The sequence below is a fragment of the Myxine glutinosa genome, chromosome 1, assembly GCF_964187855.1.
Source record: "Myxine glutinosa chromosome 1, kmMyxGlut1.1, whole genome shotgun sequence".
Taxonomy (NCBI): domain Eukaryota; kingdom Metazoa; phylum Chordata; class Myxini; order Myxiniformes; family Myxinidae; genus Myxine; species Myxine glutinosa.
In genome coordinates, this window is record NC_136261.1 from 171,574,702 (window position 1) to 171,592,838 (window position 18,137).

At 43.2% G+C, this 18,137-nt stretch overlaps 1 protein-coding gene across 6 annotated transcripts in view; it reads left to right on the forward strand.

The window, feature by feature from the left end:
• LOC137431182 (mitochondrial import receptor subunit TOM40 homolog) overlaps positions 1 to 18,137 on the forward strand; it is a 77,128-nt gene that overhangs the window by 34,352 nt on the left and 24,639 nt on the right. For 3 of the 6 annotated variants that reach the window (XM_068122233.2, XM_068122242.2, XM_068122225.2), the window contains exon 3: positions 16,866 to 16,961. In XM_068122233.2, the coding sequence (XP_067978334.1) occupies positions 16,866 to 16,961 (96 nt within the window). The remainder of the gene's footprint in view (positions 1 to 16,865; positions 16,962 to 18,137) is intronic. The other 3 variants (XM_078779985.1, XM_078779993.1, XM_078779979.1) reach the window with 1 other exon arrangement.

Consider the following 18,137-nt stretch of genomic DNA (forward strand, 5'->3'; position numbering starts at 1 on the left):
GTGACTCCTCTCGGGGCTCGGAGGTACACCGTGACCGGGGGTTGGGGAGGAGCACGTAACTATGTATATATATATATATATATAATTATATTCTCCGTCGGTGATTCTGTGAGTCTGTCCTGGGGAGTGGCTGCATCCGTTCTGGGAGGGGCTTCATCTGTTTCGGAGGAGTGGCTACACCCGGTCTGGGAGGGGCTTGAAAAACAAATATCCACCATTTTGTTTACACGAATAGCTTTGAGGCCTCTTTTGTTAGGCCAGCGGTGTCTTGCACTTTCTCTCTCACACAGTTTTATTTCAACTTTAATTCGCGATAATCTCGGAAAATATCTTACGATAATCGAGACATATTAAATAATTGCCGATTTTTGCGGCTCGATATATCTTGCACCGCCCAAGTTGACACAGACAGAAAATTGCCGAGATTGATGAAGAATTCGCGTCAGACGTTTCCATCGTCACGATTAAATGTTTAACTTACACATATTCAACAATGTTGGGAGAGGGGCGAAGCTTCGTTCACGTATCGCCACAGACAGCAAATTGTCGAGATAGAGTGTGTGTGTGTGTGTGTGTGTGTGTGTGTGTGTGTGTGTGTGTGTATGTATATATATATTATATATATATATATATATATATATATATATATATATATATATATGTGTGTGTGTGTGTCGGTGTACGTGTGTGTCTGAAGTTGGAAAGAAGATTGATGAGAAGAGGAAGAAGTTCAAGGAGTGGCAGAAGGCGAAGGGTATGGGGGCAGAAAAGGCAGAGCATGAAAGTAAGAAGGCTGCAAAGAAAGAGGCAGCAAAGGCGCAGGAGGCATGTAGGAAAATGTTCGGAGAACGCTTGGATTTGGAAGAAGGTCAGAGAGCGGCATTCAGGATTGCAAAGCAGATAGCGAAAGAGAGGTATGATGTGATGGGGGTGAGTTGCTTGAAGGATGAAGTGGGACAAATCATTGTGGACCCAGGGGAATTAAAGGAAGATGAAAGAGATATATGGAAATACTGTTGAATGCAGAGAATGAATGGGATGAATGAGAATGAATGGGAAGGTGATGGCAACATCGAGAGTAACCCAGTTTTAGGACCGGCAGAGAAGATAACTGAGAAGGAAGTTGAGAAAGCGATGAAAGCAATGAAGGGTAGAAAGTGGGAGGGCCGACGGGAGTTGTTGGAGATATGTTGAATGCAGCAGGAAGTTGGGGTGTGAAGAGAATGACAGAGATCTGTAATCTGGTGGTGAAAGAAGGCTGCATTCCAGTGGATTGGGAATTGAGTACCCCCATCCCTCTATACAAGGGGAAAGGTGACCCTCTGGACTGTGGCTCGTATCGAGCGATAGTTATTGGAGCATGGAATGAAGGTATTGGAAAGGGTGTTGGAGAGGAGGATAAGGAAGAAAGTGAAGATTGACGAAATGCAGTTTGGATTTATGCCAGGAAGAGGAACGACAGACGCGCTTTTTATTGTGAGGCAGTTGCAGGAGAAGAAGTATGTGGAGAAGAGGAAGAAGTTGTTTCTTGGGTTTGTTGATCTGGAGAAAGCATTCGATAGGGTTCCACGTGAATTAGTGACATGGGCATTGAGGAAGTTAGGAGTGGAGAAATGGTTGATCAGAGTAGTGATGGCAATGTACAAAAGAGCGCGCACAGCTGTCAGGACGAAGGACGGGAACAGTGGTGAGTTTGAGGTGAAGGTGGGAGTGCATCAGCGGTCGGTACTAAGTCCACTAGTATTTGTAGCTGTGATGGAGGTGCTGGCTCGGAACGTAAAGGAGGGTTTACCATGGGAGTTGTTGTGTGCAGATGATCTGGTGTTGAAATGCAGAAAGTATGGATGGACTGAAGGAGAAGATGAACAAGTGGAAGGAATGTATGGAGACAAAAGGCCTGAAGGGTGAATATCAGAAAAACGCAGGTGATGGCAAGTGGTAAAGCATGTGGTGAGGTGGAAAGAACTGGGAAGTGGCCGTGTGCTGTGTGCAGGAAGGGTGTCGGAGTGAATTCCATTCAATGTACAATGTGCGCTGAGTGGGTTCATCAAAAATGTTTGAGAGGGTCATTAACCAGTGTGGCAGCTACATTCAAGTGTAAGGTGTGCACAGAGGGAGCTGCAGATGGAGGAAATGTTGAGTTGGATCTTGGAGACGGCGTGAAGCTGGAAGGTGTGAAAACATTTTGTTACCTCGGAGACATGCTGAATGGAGAAGGTGGATCAGACTCGGCAATGGTTGCTCGAGTGAGATGTGCATGGAAGAAGTTTCGGGAACTTAGTGGCATGCTGACGAGGAGGGGAGTGTCGTTGAAGCTGAAGGGAAAGGTGTTTGCTGCATGTGTGAGAAGTGTTATGATTTATTGGAGTGAGACATGGGTAATGAACGTAGAGCAGCAACGAAGGCTGGAAAGGGTGGAAATGGTAATGGTTCGGTGGATGTGTGGAGTATTGTTGAGAGAGAGGAAGACAAATGATGAATTGCGAAAGATGATGGGAATAGAGCCTGTGATGGATGCTCTGAAGAGAAACAGGTTGAGATGGTTTGGTTATGTGTTGAGGAAGGATGAAAGTGACTGGTTGAGAAGAGTGATGGAAATGAATGTAGAAGGAAGTGGAGGATGGGGAAAACCGAGAAAGACTTGGCTGAAGATGGTCGAAGAAGAAATGCGGGCAAGGGGGTTGACAAGGGGAGATGCAGAAAATAGGGCAAAATGGAGAAGATTGTCATGGGGACCACAAGGCTAACGCCCGCTCTTGCAGGTGTTACGGATTCGTCACTTCCGTTGTGGTGGTTTTCATGCACTGTAAACATTTTTGATTCCATGTACTTTCATTGTTTTCAAAAGGTTTATTGTCTATGAACTGTTTTCAAAAGGTGAAAAAGTTAGAGTTAAAAGAAACAGGAAACCGGATCGGGAACCGGACGACGAAGAGGAAGAAGAGGGAAAAAAAGGCGGAGCGAGTGGAGTCGGACAAGAAGCATAGTTGCTTTGCGGTCTGGAGCGAACGTTGGCGAGCAAAGGTCACTAGCGAACTTTTGGTTTCCCAGGAAAGGGATTCCTGCGACAGAGTTGTTATCGCTGTGACAGATCAACCTGCGTGTCAGGTTTTGCGGTGGATTCTGAAGAGAATCATCATCGTCATCATCGTCGTGCCGTTGCGCCATGAGACCGGGCCGTCGGCCATTTTGACGCGCGCTTCGCTCAAGGTTTCGTCTCATTTCGTCCATTTTCACCGCATTCAGACGTCGATCTGGGGTGTGTGTGTGTGACGTGGCTTTTGAGTGGAAAGTCTGCGTGTCGCCGACTGTGAGCCTTGGAACATCCATACCCGAGGGTGTGACTTCCCAGTCGCCTGGAGGGCGCCTTTGGATTTCCCAGTCGCCTGGAGGGCGCCTTTGCACAGCTTTGGCAACAGGACTGTAACTGCCAACCCAACGGGATTCTGGTCTCGATTGGACATTGATCTGTCGATCGCTAGAGCGGATCGACTTTGGCTTGAAGCCGGGGAATAGAGACATTGGGAATCTTCTTCTTTTCAATCATTTGGAGCACAGTGAGTTATATTGTACGAACCTGATGGTACCATCATAGGAATGATATACTATTTGTTGTACAATTGATTACTATTGTTTTTGTACTGTTATTCTTGTGTGATCTTGATACAATACTTGTTGGTTTGTAACAATTGGTGTGGCTTCACCATTGATCTTTGACATACAGAATAACACATTTTTCTGCCGTGACTCCTCTCGGGGCTCGGAGATACACCGTGACCAGGGGGTCGGGGAGGAGCACGTAACACAGGGAAAATGGCCTTTAAAATGCCTGTTGGTGTGTGTGTGTGTGTGTGTGTGTGTGTGTGTGTGTGTGTGTGTGTGTGTGTGTGTGTGTGTGTGTGTGTGTGTGTGTGTGTGTGTGTGTGTGTGTGTGAGTGTGTGTGTGTGAATAAGAGAGACAGAATTGTGAGGAACAGAAATGATAAACGAGGTGTGTGTGTTTATATTTGTGTGTGTATATATTTATGTGTGTATATATTTGTGTGTGTGTGTATATGTATGTGTGTGTGTGTATGTGTATTGTGTATATATGTGTGTGTCTATGTGTATATGTGTGTGGGTGTGTGTGTGGATGTGTATATGTGTATATATGTGCATATATATGTGTGTGTGCGTGTGTATATGTGTGTATGTGCATGCATGTGTGTCGGTGTACATGTGTGTGTGTCTGTATGTGTATATGTGTGTGTGTATATATATGTGTGTGTGTGTATATATGTGTTTATGTGTGTACAACTGTACATGTGTGTGTGGATGTTTTTCTAGGTGTATATGTGTATATCTGTGCATATATATGTGTGTGTGGATGTATGTGGATGTGTGCGTGTTTGTCTGTGAATATGAGAGAGACATAATTGTGAGGAACAGAAATGAAAAAACCAGGTGTGTGTGTGTGTGTGTGTGTGTGTATGTGTGTGTGTCTCACTCCCCTGTGCGTGTGACCCACTCTCCCCCGTGTGTGTGACCCACTCTCCCCCGTGTGTGTGACCCACTCTCCCCCGTGTGTGTGACCCACTCTCCCCCGTGTGCGTGATGTGGGAGGGAGAGGCTTTGAGCTCTTAAAGTCACATTTTACATGATGTAATAACTAATAACACATATCAAACTGTATTTCCCATGTGCACGTACATGCATTCACATGTTATCAGAAGTAAATACATTGTGAAGATTACATTATTTGTGGATCTGATAAATTGGCAGTAACCATTTTGTGAAACTGAATGTGCAGGTGCAGCATCTTACTCAATATGTCGAAATGTCACACACATCCATGCCCGTGGGATTCCCACGGGTGACCCCACTGATATATATATATATATATATATATATATATATATATATATATATATATATATATATATATATATATATATATATATATATATATATATATATATACTGTATATATATATCAAAACTATTTTTGATTTGGAAGAAAATGTTCAAAAACTCCCGTTTTAGCTGTGTTCCTGTGGTAACTGTTAAAATCATTATAACGCAATTGAATGGAATATGTGTAACTTCCGTACCATTTGAGATAGAAAGGTGAGATTGGTGTCAAAATGATCAGTGTGAGAGGAGTAACCCATGTATGATATACAAAAATTGGATTTGGAATTTTCAAAAGGAAGGGGCTGCACCTATTATATATCTATTTCATGCAACACAACAACAAACAACAGGCATTTTAATGCCATTTTCCCTGCTAGAGCAGGGGTTAACCTCATCTATTTAATGCAAACACTATCAAAATCACAACCGTTCTCTTTTGTGAATGGATATATTTAGTCTGCATCAATGAATCAATTCATTTGAATCAAGATCATTCAAGATCAATGAATGATCGTTTTAGGGCCATTTTCCCCGCTAGAGCGGGGTTAGCCTTGCGGGCCCCATGACAATCATGGTTCCCTGTTTGAGGCAATGTTTTTATGGCCGGATGCCCTTCCTGACGCCAACCCTTCGTCGCCTCTCACGATGCGCAGGGATACGGTGTACCTATTCTAAACCGGGGTACACACCGGGAGATTGTTTATTGGATTGAATTTCCTGCCACCACTCCGAGCCACCTGATATCAGGCTCTCATGATGATCCAAACTATCGGCTATTTCTGAAAGGGTCTGCAAACAAGGCTGCACTTGCTGAGTTGTGAGTGACTGCGTTGCCTCTAAAGCACCAACATGTCTCCGAGAGAAACAATGAATTGTGCTATCTGGCAGGTTTACAGAAGGGAAGTTCGTGAAGGTGGTAGATAACAGTGGAACTCGGCTGATCCCAGATTTGTTCTCTACACAAGAGGAGGCAGATCCAAGAACCGTGATCCATGCGATCAATCTGTGAAAAACCCATTCCAGACTCATTGTTCACTGTGATCATACAGATGTCCTACTGTATTAATTCTACTGTATTACAGCACTAGAGATGTGCTGGCTCATGAAGTCTACATGCGTGCTGGTTATTTAGGAAAGATGGTCACATGTCAACACTACATACCTGTCCACACTATATTAAGCAAATTGGGTGAGCAAGTGTGTCAGTGTCTGCCAGTAGGGCACATGTTACCAGGTTGCGATACAACAAATGCAATTTTTAAGATTGGTAAACCTTCTGCCTTTACAAAGCTCATGGCCCATGTCATTTCTGTCCACATTGCTATTGGAGTTTGTAAGATCAGCATCTCTGTCCAATGCACTCATCCCAGCTCGGTTGTTTGTGTGGCTCTTGTGTGGGAAGAAGGCTGGTAACTGCAGAACGCTTGATAATAATAATAATAATAATAATGCATTTATTTTATATAGCGCTTTTCAGGAAGCCCAAAGATGCTTTGACAGAGTGCAAAACATAATGCATAGCAAAACATAAAAACAATTGCAAAAAAAGAAGAATCAATAGGGAAATATTCAAAGCACAAAGGAGGGAGAAGGAGAGGAGATAGTCAGGGGTTAGATGCTGTGGGTTAAATGTTGAATGCAGTGTTGAACAGGTGGGTCTTGAGTGATGTTTTGAATGTGGTGAGTGAGGAGGAGTCTCTGATGGTGTGAGGTAGCGAGTTCCAGAGGGTGGGAGCAGCGATGGAGAAGGCCCTGTCCCCCCAGGATCTAAATTTGGTCCGGATGGGGGGGGGGGGGGTCAGGAGGTTGGTACCAGCAGAGCGGAGGTTGCGGGTGGGAGTGTGTCTGGAGAGGAGGTCAGCCAGGTAGGATGGGGCCAGGTTATGGAGGGCTTTGTAGGTCAAGAGGAGGATTTTGTACTGGATTCTCTGGGAGATGGGGAGCCAGTGAAGCTTGTAAAGGACGGGGGTGATGTGGTCACGGGTCCGGGAATGGGTGAGTAGACGGGCAGCGGAGTTCTGAATGTATTGGAGTTTATTGGTGATTGTTGAGGGTGAACCATAAAGGAGGCTATTGCAGTAGTCCAGACGGGAAGTGATGAAGGCGTGGATGAGGGTTTCTGCAGCCACGGAGGAGAGGGATGGACGGAGACGGGCGATGTTTTTCAGGTGAAAGAAGGCTGTCTTTGTGATCTGTTTAGTGTATTTGTCGAAGGAGAGGGTTTGGTCAAAGATGATGCCAAGATTCCGGATGTGAGGGGAGGTGGATACTGGGAAACCGTCGATGTTGAGGGCAAAGTTATGGGTGGACTTGGTGAGCGTTTTTGGGCCAATGATGATTATTTCAGATTTATCACAGTTAAGTTTGAGGAAGTTGATTTGAGGCCAGGATTTTATTTCAGTGATGCAGTTTGTCAGGATAGAGTGGGTGGCGGTGGAGATGGACTTGGTGGAGATGAAAAGCTGGATGTCATCGGCGAAGCAGTGGAATTGGAGACCATGACGGCGGATTAAGTGACCGAGGGGGGACAGGTAAAGGATGAAGAGGAGGGGGCCAAGAACTGAACCTTGGGGGACACCTTGGGGGAGGGGAGCAGTGGGGGATTTGCAGTTATTGATGGAGATGAACTGACGTCTGTCAGAGAGGTATGATTTAATCCAAGAGAGGGCAGTGCCGGTAATGTTAAAGGTGGTTTCAAGTCGGGTGAGGAGGATGGTGTGATCGATGGTGTCAAAGGCGGCGCTGAGGTCGAGGAGGATGAGAATGTTGAGGTTGCCAGCGTCAGAGGAGAGGAGAAGGTCGTTGGTGATTTTGAGGAGAGCAGTTTCAGTACTGTGGTTGGAGCGGAATCCGGATTGGAATGTTTCATACAGGTTATTGGCAGAGAGGTGATGTTTGAGTTGAGTGGCTACAGCGCGTTCCAAAACCTTTGACAGAAAGGGTAGGTTGGAGATGGGTCTGAAGTTATTTAGGGTGTCAGGGTTTAGTCCAGGTTTTTTCAGAATGGGGGTAACAGCAGCAATTTTGAGGGATGGTGGGACGATGCCTGTAGACAGGGAGGAGTTTATTGTTGCAATGATAAGTGGAGAGAGAGCAGGAAGGGAGGCCTTGACAAAGCTGGAGGGGATGGGGTCAAGAGTGCAGGTGGCAGTTTTCATTCCGATGAGGAGTTCAGAGAGGTCAGTAGGGGAGACTGTGGAGAATTGAGACAGGGGATGGCAGGATAAGGGGGGGCAGGTGGTTTGAGGGGGAGCGGGTGCGGCGGTGGTCAAGCTGTTGTAGATGTTTTCCATTTTGCGTTGGAAGAATGAAAGGAAGGAGATGCAGTTGTCTATTGTGAATGACTGGGTGGTGGTGTTCAGGGGGCTGAGGAGTTTGTTTATTGTAGAGAAGAGTGCTTTTGGGTTTCCGGAGCCAGAGTGGATAATTTGAGAGTAGTAGGCGGAGCGGGCGCGGGAGAGGGCATCTTTATAGTGTTGTATGTGGTCCTTGTAGGCCTGGGAGTGAACTGTGAGACCTGTTTTATTGCGGAGTCTTTCAAGTTGGCGAGCACGAGTTTTCATCAGGCGGAGTTCAGGGGTAAACCAGGGAGCAGAATGGGTGAAATAAACTGTTTTGGTTTTTATAGGCGCAAGTTGATGAACTCAGTTATGTATTGTCATCAACAACGGATCAAACAGGAGCCTCACTGCCACCAACCGAAGATGCTTTTAGGCAGCATGTCTTGAGGTCCATGTTCCAAACATCAATATGATGCCAAAGTCATGTAGCTGATCCACCACACCATAATCCTGCAGGAGATGTGTGGAACAAGCAACAAGACAGTTGCTTGGAGTTCAAGGTGCCAGAGAACGATTGTGCCCCAAGTGAACTGAGGAGCATCACCCATCCGTACTGCAGTGACAAGCTCTGCAATATACCAATAAATTGTCCGTGTCGGATGGCTGGTTTGTCTTACATAGAAGCATGTTTGTGTGCACGATGTGTGTACAAGACATCAGAAACTCCATTCGACGAACATGACAGTGATCATGATTAATAACTTATGTATCTCTTGATATCTATGCTCTTGAAAACGACTCTAAGGTGTACATCAGATAGTGACAGTCGACACGTTCAGCAATTATCATTGGTGGGAAATTTCGTCTCATGAACTGGATGGTTTTCATAGGTTATTTACCGATGATGTGAGGGGAGGGAGAAGGGATGGTGGGAGTGATCTGAGTTGTCTGAGATCTGAGGTGGGAGCAATACCAACTTCACACTGTCGGCCTGGTTCGAGCCAACTCTTCTTTTTTTTTTTTCTTTTTTTTTTAATAAGGGTTTTTTTCTTTGATCCAATATGGCTGCCAGCCCAAGTGACTGATGACTTCATAAATTTACATTCTGGAATATAATTGTTGCATAGATCACGCTCAATAAATTTTTAAGTGATCGGTCTAAGCGTGGTACTTGTTGAATTATGACGTCATAATGAAGGCACCAATAATGTCATCGTTAACAACACTTATTTCCCATGTGTAGTTCTTTACAATGTGCCATGTTTCAATTTTTTCCATGGAATGGTTTCGGAGATATGGAGGTCCAAGATGGCTGCCATACCATATGAACTGACTCATAATTATCACTAAAACAAGACTGGAAGTCTAACAGTGGCCCTGTTAGCTGGGCTTGTAAAATATTATAGACCACAAACACATATGATTAGCTTTTTAAACAGTCGCTAATGCTGTTTAGAACATTGAACAAAGAAATTTAGAGGAATCCTGACATCCATGAGGTAAGTTTTACTTGCAGTACTGAGCGAAGATCTACTGTAATCTAAAAACCCCACAAGAGTTGGGTAAATAACATGACCCTTCCTGCTGCAAAAGTGGCGTTTTTCGTAGCGGCCTTTTGAAACCCACAAATTAAAGTTTTGTTTTGAAAACCACCAATGAAACCCACTTTTCCTGCTGTTTAACATGAAATTGAAAGGAAAGAAGACCAGGGTGTGCTCAATTACCAAGCAGCTAGCTAGCGCTTGCCAAGCCAGCTGTTCCTTAACGGTTTTGAATGGAGTGCTTGCTCGAATGCTTCAACCAAATGGCGATCTCTCTGCAAGAAACTTGGTAAATGAACACACACCCAATGTTCTTGAGACCTGACCATATATCTACTGTAATGTATATACCCCAAAGAGGAATGACCATTTCTGCCGCTCCTGTAGTGAGCGGGTGTACTAGTAAATTAAAATGTCGGTCGGTGGAGTCAGCCGTCGAAATGACATCAAAGACGTAATGACGTAGCATGACGGCCGAACACAAAACTGCCGCTACTTTAATATATTGAAGATGACTATGCTTTCAATATTTGATGATCACTTTAACAATCAGTTTGTTTGTGTTTCACGCTGAATGAAAAACGTAAAGGTAGAGCATGGCGATTGTGATATATGACAAGTTCAACGATATATTCGGCCTGAACGACATTGGAATCAAAATGCCGGAGTGTGGAGTCAGCCGTTGTATGCCGTAATGACATCAGATGTAATCACACCGCCCTGTCATGTGACCAGATCCTCAGCTCTGATTGGTATATGCTTGAGGCATAGACTCCTTTAGAGAAGGACTGGAACGTCCCATGCTCGGGGTTTGTAACTTGAGTCTGAAGGATTAACTTAAGTTCTGGGCTAAAATGACTTCTAGAATGGCTAGAGACACGATCTCGGGGTCAAAATAGGGGTTTTTGAGGACGGCGAGTTCAATAGCGACATTTTCAACACCACCTGGGGTCATCTTCAAGGTCAAAAGGTCATATTTCAAGGTCAAATTAGTGAATTTTGGCAATTTTTGCCCGTTTTTTGTGTCTAACTCATAAACGGTGAGAGATGGTTGATTATAATAAGAGGCAAGTTTGTAGAGCTGTCCAAGTTTAATATATATTGTCATATATCGTATTACACAAACATACAAACCATAGACTCCTTTAGAGAAGGACTGGAACGTCACGACCTCGGGGTTTGTAACTTGAGTCTGAGTTCCCATTTTCTATCTCGTTTTCTATGAATGCCTCGTTTTCTATGCAAATACCACAGCACTTTACTATTGGATGGATTGGAATGAAATTGACATATGACATGTAATTTATGTAATAAAATAATAAATAAATAAATAAAATATAATAGTCTGTATTATAACAGATTAGTTTCCCTCGAAAAAATGATTTGAATGTACATTATTTTTTTCCATTTGGCAACTTTATTTTTAAACAATTTTGTTTTTAATTTTTTTGATTTGTGTATTAATTATTATTTATTTTAAAATTAATTGTGATATTTCACATTTAATATCGGAAATCAGCAAAATAATATGTTTCTCTTCTCTTTCAGAAACTGTCCAGCTGGTGATCTCACAGGATCTTTGTTTTGTTTCCTGCTTTCATGACAAGATGCCACGTCGTTGCAGCTGCTTTGGCTGTAAAGGAAACTATGATGGGACGCCTTATGTAAAGGTCCTATCCTTCCCAAAAGATCCTGAGGAGAGGGAGAGATGGATATTGGCAATGCCGAATGAGAAAGAAAGCTTGAGGCGCTTGAAGGAGATATATATTTGTGAGACACATTTCAATTGTAAATGGGTGTCAGTTAAGGGTGGCAAGCGACCCAAAGAACCCCCATCAATATTTCCTGGATTACCGAAATCAGTTTTGAAGCAGGTTACTTCAGCCCCACGCCCAACATCATCTTCTACATCAGAATCAAGAACTAAGAAGGTGCATGCAGCTGCTGAGGCTGCAGACAAGATCCAAGATTTCGACCACTTCTGCGCCAAAATCAGCTCCTATCTTCCTGGCTTTAACGTCATAAAAGACCAGAAAAACCTGTACCTATCAATAACTGACGCTACTGGACAAACTGTCAGGCAGTTCTTTCATTTCCAACAAGTCAGCTCACCTTTTGGATTCTTATTCTTGAATAGAGTTGAGAAAGATGGCATTGAGGTGCCCAAACGACTTTTTCCTTTGCAAAAGAACAGCTTGCTCTCAAAACTGTCCCAGATTAGATCCATAACTGACCAGGTAAACACCTATGAGTACACAAGCCAGGAAATTCTTCAGCACGTAATAAGCCAGCTCTGCAAGATGACTGAGGCACACGAGCTTCCTCATTTAACCTTCCTTCTGTCGCAGCTGCGGCATGTGTTCATACCTCCTGATGGTCGCCGATTTGATACCGATACTATGATTTTCGCAATGCAGCTTCACAACATATCACCCAGTGCATACAAAATGATTCGTCGATCCGGCTTAATCATTCTACCATCAACAAAAAAGGTAAAACAGGTGCTTTCTAGTAGTCTGCAGGACTCCAACCTCAAAACGCTGTTCGACCAGCTTAAGCCGCAGCAGCGTTTGGTCAATTTAATGTTTGACGAGGTAAAGCTGGTCGAGACATTGCGATTTTCTGGAGGGCATATTCTAGGATACGCTCAAAATGGTGCAGCGGGGGGGGGGGGGGGGGTGACCATGAAATGCTTGCTTCACATGCTATTGTTGTTGAAGTTGCCTGCCTGCCAATTTGGGTGGTCCACGCTATATTCTACGCGTTTTGCCCTGCAAAAAACGAACTGCCGATCAGCTGAAGGAACTCCTCATCGAAGCTGCCTCAGCTGTAGTTGGTGCTGGCGGTACTGTGATTTCTTTGATATGTGACAATTGCAATACCAATCGCAGTGTTTATTCAAAACTTGGAGGACCGGGAAGTTGTCAAGTGCTATCGATTCAAGAGCAATCTATGTTCTTAGTGTACGACTACGTGCACATCTTCAAAAATGTTCGCAACAACTGGATTACTGTTGATGGCCAGACACTCTCATTTGTCGTACATGGCAATGAGTACAAAGCTTACTGGAGTGATATTCGGAAGCTTTATGAGATCGACTGAGCTACTCCTATTCGCTTAACCAAGCTGATGCACACCACTGTTTTCCCCAAGCACCTTCAACGCCAGAGCGTACCCTTGGTATGTCAGGTGGTCAATGACAAGACTGTCGCTGCCTTAAAGACCTTCAAGGATTCACTGGGCATCAGCGAAGGCACCATCATTCTCACCCAGACAATGAGTGAGTGGTTCAAGATGATGAATGTGAAAGACCGTTTCTCAGCTATCCATCTGCGCGACGAACCCAGACAGCCTTGGACAGCAGACTGTACAAGTTTCACTAGGCTGGAGAAGGCCTGCCAAATTATATCTACCTGCGCATGGCAAGGAGGTGGTGGTCGTAAGCTGAAGCTAACTCGGCAAACTGCTGAAGCCTTCACTGTGTCCACACGTAATAATGTGGATGCTGCCAAATTGCTTCTGGCAGAGAAAGACTTTGACTACGTTCTTCCTGCTATATTCGCGGATGAAGCCTTGGAAAAGTTTTTCGGCCAAGCCAAGCAAAGATGTGGTGGAAACTTCTACATTGACGTAGTTGACATTATGGCTGCAGCTAAAATTGCAAATTTGCAGACACTCGTTAAGCATGACATTATGCGAGAATCTAGTTCTCGTGTGCTTGTTTGCGACAAGAATTGTGGTACTTCCATAAATCCAGATGAGCGAAGTGAACTCATTGACGAGATCACTCCTCATGACACTCAGGAACTCTTGAGGTCTGATGATGCCCTTAAGCATAAAGTTGTTTATTTGGCCAGATACCTTGTTCATAAATATGGTGATAGCACCAGTATGGAGGAGATAATGGATGATGAAGATGGTAACGAGGTGTCATCCGAGTTCCTAGATAATTTGAATAGAGTTGGACTGAGTGTGCCGACTATGTCAACCGTCTTCTTTGTACATAATGCCTATAATTTGCATGGCATGACTAAAATGCGTTGCTGCTTTCATTTTGCTGAGCTGTTATCCTTTGTAGATGCACCTTTAGCTAGTAATAATGCAGCATGTACTACTTTAGCTAACATTCTATTGAAAGCTCATGTCCTCAATGTCAGTGACAAAGAAAAGGCTGTGGGATGCCTCAGGAGGCAAGAAAAGCTCTCCAACTAGCGATAGCTCTCCAACTAGTGATAGACATAGACATAGTTGTAATAGACATTTTTTACAAAATATTATTGAAAAACGGTGCATTGTTATTATTCGAATGTGTATTTGCTGTATGTTTGTATGTTTGTGTAATACGATATATGACAATATATATTAAATTTGGACAGCTCTACAAACTTGCCTCTTATTATAATCAGCCATCTCTCACCGTTTATGAGTTACACAAAAAACGGGCAAAAATTGCCAAAATTCACTAATTTGACCTTGAAATATGACCTTTTGACCTTGAAGATGACCCCAGGTGGTGTTGAAAATGTCGCTATTGAAGTCGCCGTCCTCAAAAACCCCTATTTTGACCCCGAGATCGTGTCTCTAGCCCTTCTAGAAGTCATTTTAGCCCAGGACTTAAGTTAATCCTTCAGACTCAAGTTACAAACCCCGAGGTCGTGACGTTCCACTCCTTCTCTAAAGGAGTCTATGGTTTGAGGCATAGACTCCTTTAGAGAAGTCTATAGAGACTTAGAGTAGAGACTAGAGAGTAGAGACTTAGAGATAGAGTCTTAGAGACTTTAGAGAAGTCTCTAAAGGAGTCTATGGTTTGAGGGGACATACATACACTACCAGTCCAAAGTTTTAGAACACCTCAATTTTTCCAGTTTTTATTGAAATTTAAGCAATTCAAGTCCAGTGAATAACCTGAAATGGTACAAAGGTAAGCAGTAAACTGCTCGAGGTTAAAAAAGAAAAGTTTAGGTGAGCAACAACGGGAAAATAATGTAAATTGCACAGTTATATTGTAAAAAAAAAGGCCTTCTTCAGGGAACAAGTAATGGGTTAACAACTTACAGCTGTTCTGCAGCAATGTAAGTAAATTAAGCGTTGAAAGATGATGCAAACAATTCCTACAGGTATCCCAACCTCTGCTGATTACTTGATTACAAACCCCTGTCTGTATAAAAGCAGTATTGGAACAGACTGTTACTACACCCTCTGAAGCATTATTTGGACAAAATTGCACTGCAGGAAGTCGTATATTGCTATCATAATGTCGAGAAAAAGGCAATTAACAATGGAAGACAGACAGACCATTATAACACTTAAAAGTGTAGGTCTTTCCTTTTGAGAAATCGCAAAGAAAGCCAAGGTGTCAGTGAGTACAGTTTCCTACACCATCAAAAGGCACTTGGAAACTGCAGGAAACTCTGACAGGAAGAGGTCTGGCAGACCCAAAGCCACAACAGAATCAGAAGACAGGTTTCTGAGAGTCAACAGCTTGCGTGATAGGCTGCTCACAGGACAACAGCTTCAAGCACAGCTTAACACTGGTCGAAGTAAGCAAGTCTCAGTTTCAACTGTGAAGAGAAGACTTTGAGCTGCAGGTTTGACAGGTCAAGTGTCAGTAAGAAAGCCATTGCTAAGATGGCAAAATAAGAAAACGAGGCTTGCCTGGGCCATGAAGCACCGCCAGTGGACTACTGAAGACTGGAAGAAGGTCTTATGGACCAATGAATCAAAATTTGAAATTTTTGGTTCATCACGCAGGGTTTTTGTCCGCCGTCGAGTAGGTGAAAGGATAGTTCCTCAGTGTGTGACACCAACTGTCAAACATGGAGGAGGAAGCGTGATGGTCTGGGGCTCTTTTGCTAGATCCAGAGTCGGCGACTTGCACAGAGTGACTGGCACCCTGAACCAAAAGGGCTACCACAGCATTTGGCAGTGCCATGCAATACTCTCTGGTATACGCCTAGTTGGTCAGGGGTTCATCCTACAGCAAGATCATGACCCTAAACACACCTCCATGCGATGTCAAAACTACCTTCGAGGAAAAGAACAAGACTGTAGGCTTCAAATCATGGAATGGCCAGCACAGTCTCCAGACTTAAACCCCATCGAGCTGATTTGGGATGAACTGGACAGAAGGGTGAACTGGACTGGCAAAGCAACCTACAAGTGCAACACATTTGTGGGAACTTCTGCAACAGTGTTGGGAAGAACTTCCCGAACAATATTTGATTTCCATTGTAGAAAGAATGCCATGAGTGTGTTCGGCGGTTATATCTGCAAAAGGTGGCTACTTTGCTGAGTCAAAAATTTAAATTAAATTTTGTTAAACAAAATTATTCTATGATTTCTTATTTTATATCCAATTGTTTATTTGTTCTATGCTTAATTTCAGAGTACATTGAGACATTAAACTGCGTAAATTTCAATAAAAACTGGAAAAATTGAGGTGTTCTAAAACTTTTGACCGGTAGTGTACATATATACATACATACGGACGGATAAACAAACACTGTTCTGGACTGCTTTGCCCTATGGGCTACGCCGTAAAAATTCAACATGAGTAGACGCATACTACGGTGAAAACTGTGTCAATTTCACCAACGGTTGCAAAGAAAAATATATAAATTAATTTAACAAGATGGCACTCATAAAATTTACATGAGTGGACGCATACTACAGTGAAACTTTTATGTCAATACGAAACAATGGTTGCCGAGAAAACGAAATTTAAAAATGCAGAAGTACATACGGTAGACGTACATATGACATACTTCCGTGCATACTCAACTGAACACTTAACCCCGCTTTTCGTTTTGTGACCACAAGGTAACAATGATATGATCATTACTAATGTGAAGACTAAATTTATTAGAACACGATTATGATTTTGATATTGTTGACATTAAATGGATATATGATAGGTGGAGCCCCTTCCTTTTGAAAATTCTAAATCAGACTTTATGTATTTGTATATCATACATGTGTTACTCTTCTCACACTGATCATTTTGACACCGTCAGCCCACTCGGGACTATTTATTCCGCCTGTCCCCTGACGCAGATCATCACTGGCCTTCACAGGTAGGACTAGTTATTCGTCTAAACAATGGAGAGATTTTATTTTATTAAAAGTAATTCTCTTCTTTTTTTGTGGTCAGCAGGCCAGCCACGCCATTGTTTTGGGTGTTCCAGGACAGTCAGGATATCACTTTGGTGCCACATATTTTGGGGAAGGAGAGACCAAGAATGGAGAGGTGAGGTCATATATAAATGTAGCAGGTGTTGTACTACTACTACTACTACTACTACTACTACTACTACTACTACTACTACTACTACTACTACTACTACTACTATGACGACAAGTGCTATTACTGTGAAATTTTTTTAATGACAGTTGAGGTAACTGCACAATTAATTAAATACGTAAAATTTGTAAGGAATATCCAAACACATGCTGAGTGCAGTATCATGAAAACGTTTTCTCCTTTCTTGGTTTAATTGAAGCTTTCACTATTTGATTGATGTGCTGTGACCATGTTTCAAGATAGGAGCTTATATTTTGTAAGATTAAATATATTTGTAATTATTAATGCCTGGATCTCCATATATATGCCATTTGTAGGCATTCCATTAGCAAAGGAGCACCCATATTATTTATCTATATATATAAAACACAGTTTGTGTGTGTGTGTGTGTGTGTGTAATGTTACCGATAGACTCCTAAACGGAGAGGCTCACGTACTTGATATTTGGCACAGACATGGCCATTGAGCCTGGGAAGAACATGGCTGACCTAAAAATTTATTTCATAATATTTTTTACCATATTTTTACCTCAGTGCATTTCAGCGAGGAATATTATGCACGGAATCTGACCGGTGGCAGAGCAGCACGCTGATTCGCTCATTCGCGCTCATTGATGACGATCACAATCACGTGATGACGTGATCACGAATGATGTTCGTGACGCGACCACGTGATGTTCCTTGCCGCCATAAACTCACAGCAAGTAGCATAGATTTTAGCATGATTAGCATTTAGCATGATTTAGCATAGATAGTAGCATGTTTCACATAGATTTTTTTTCAGCGAGGAATATTATACACGGATTCTGACCGGTGGCAGAGCAGCACGCTGATTCGCTCAGAGCGATCACGTGATGTTCCATGCCCGCCGCCAGTTGGCTTCACTTTTCACGGAGTATGAGCGTTCTATATATTTTCAATTCAGTGCGCCCGACTCGCTCACGTACTTAATTTGTGGCATAGACATGGCCATTGGGCCTTCACGGTGTAATTTGTGCGAGGCTTTTGTCCGAGTGAGCTTGAGTCGAGAGGGCGAATGTACGGGTTGGGAATGTATGGGTCTCCCTTCCCCCACCCGGCAACGCCGGTACTGGAGGGCGTCACAGGATCGGTGAGTCTCCAA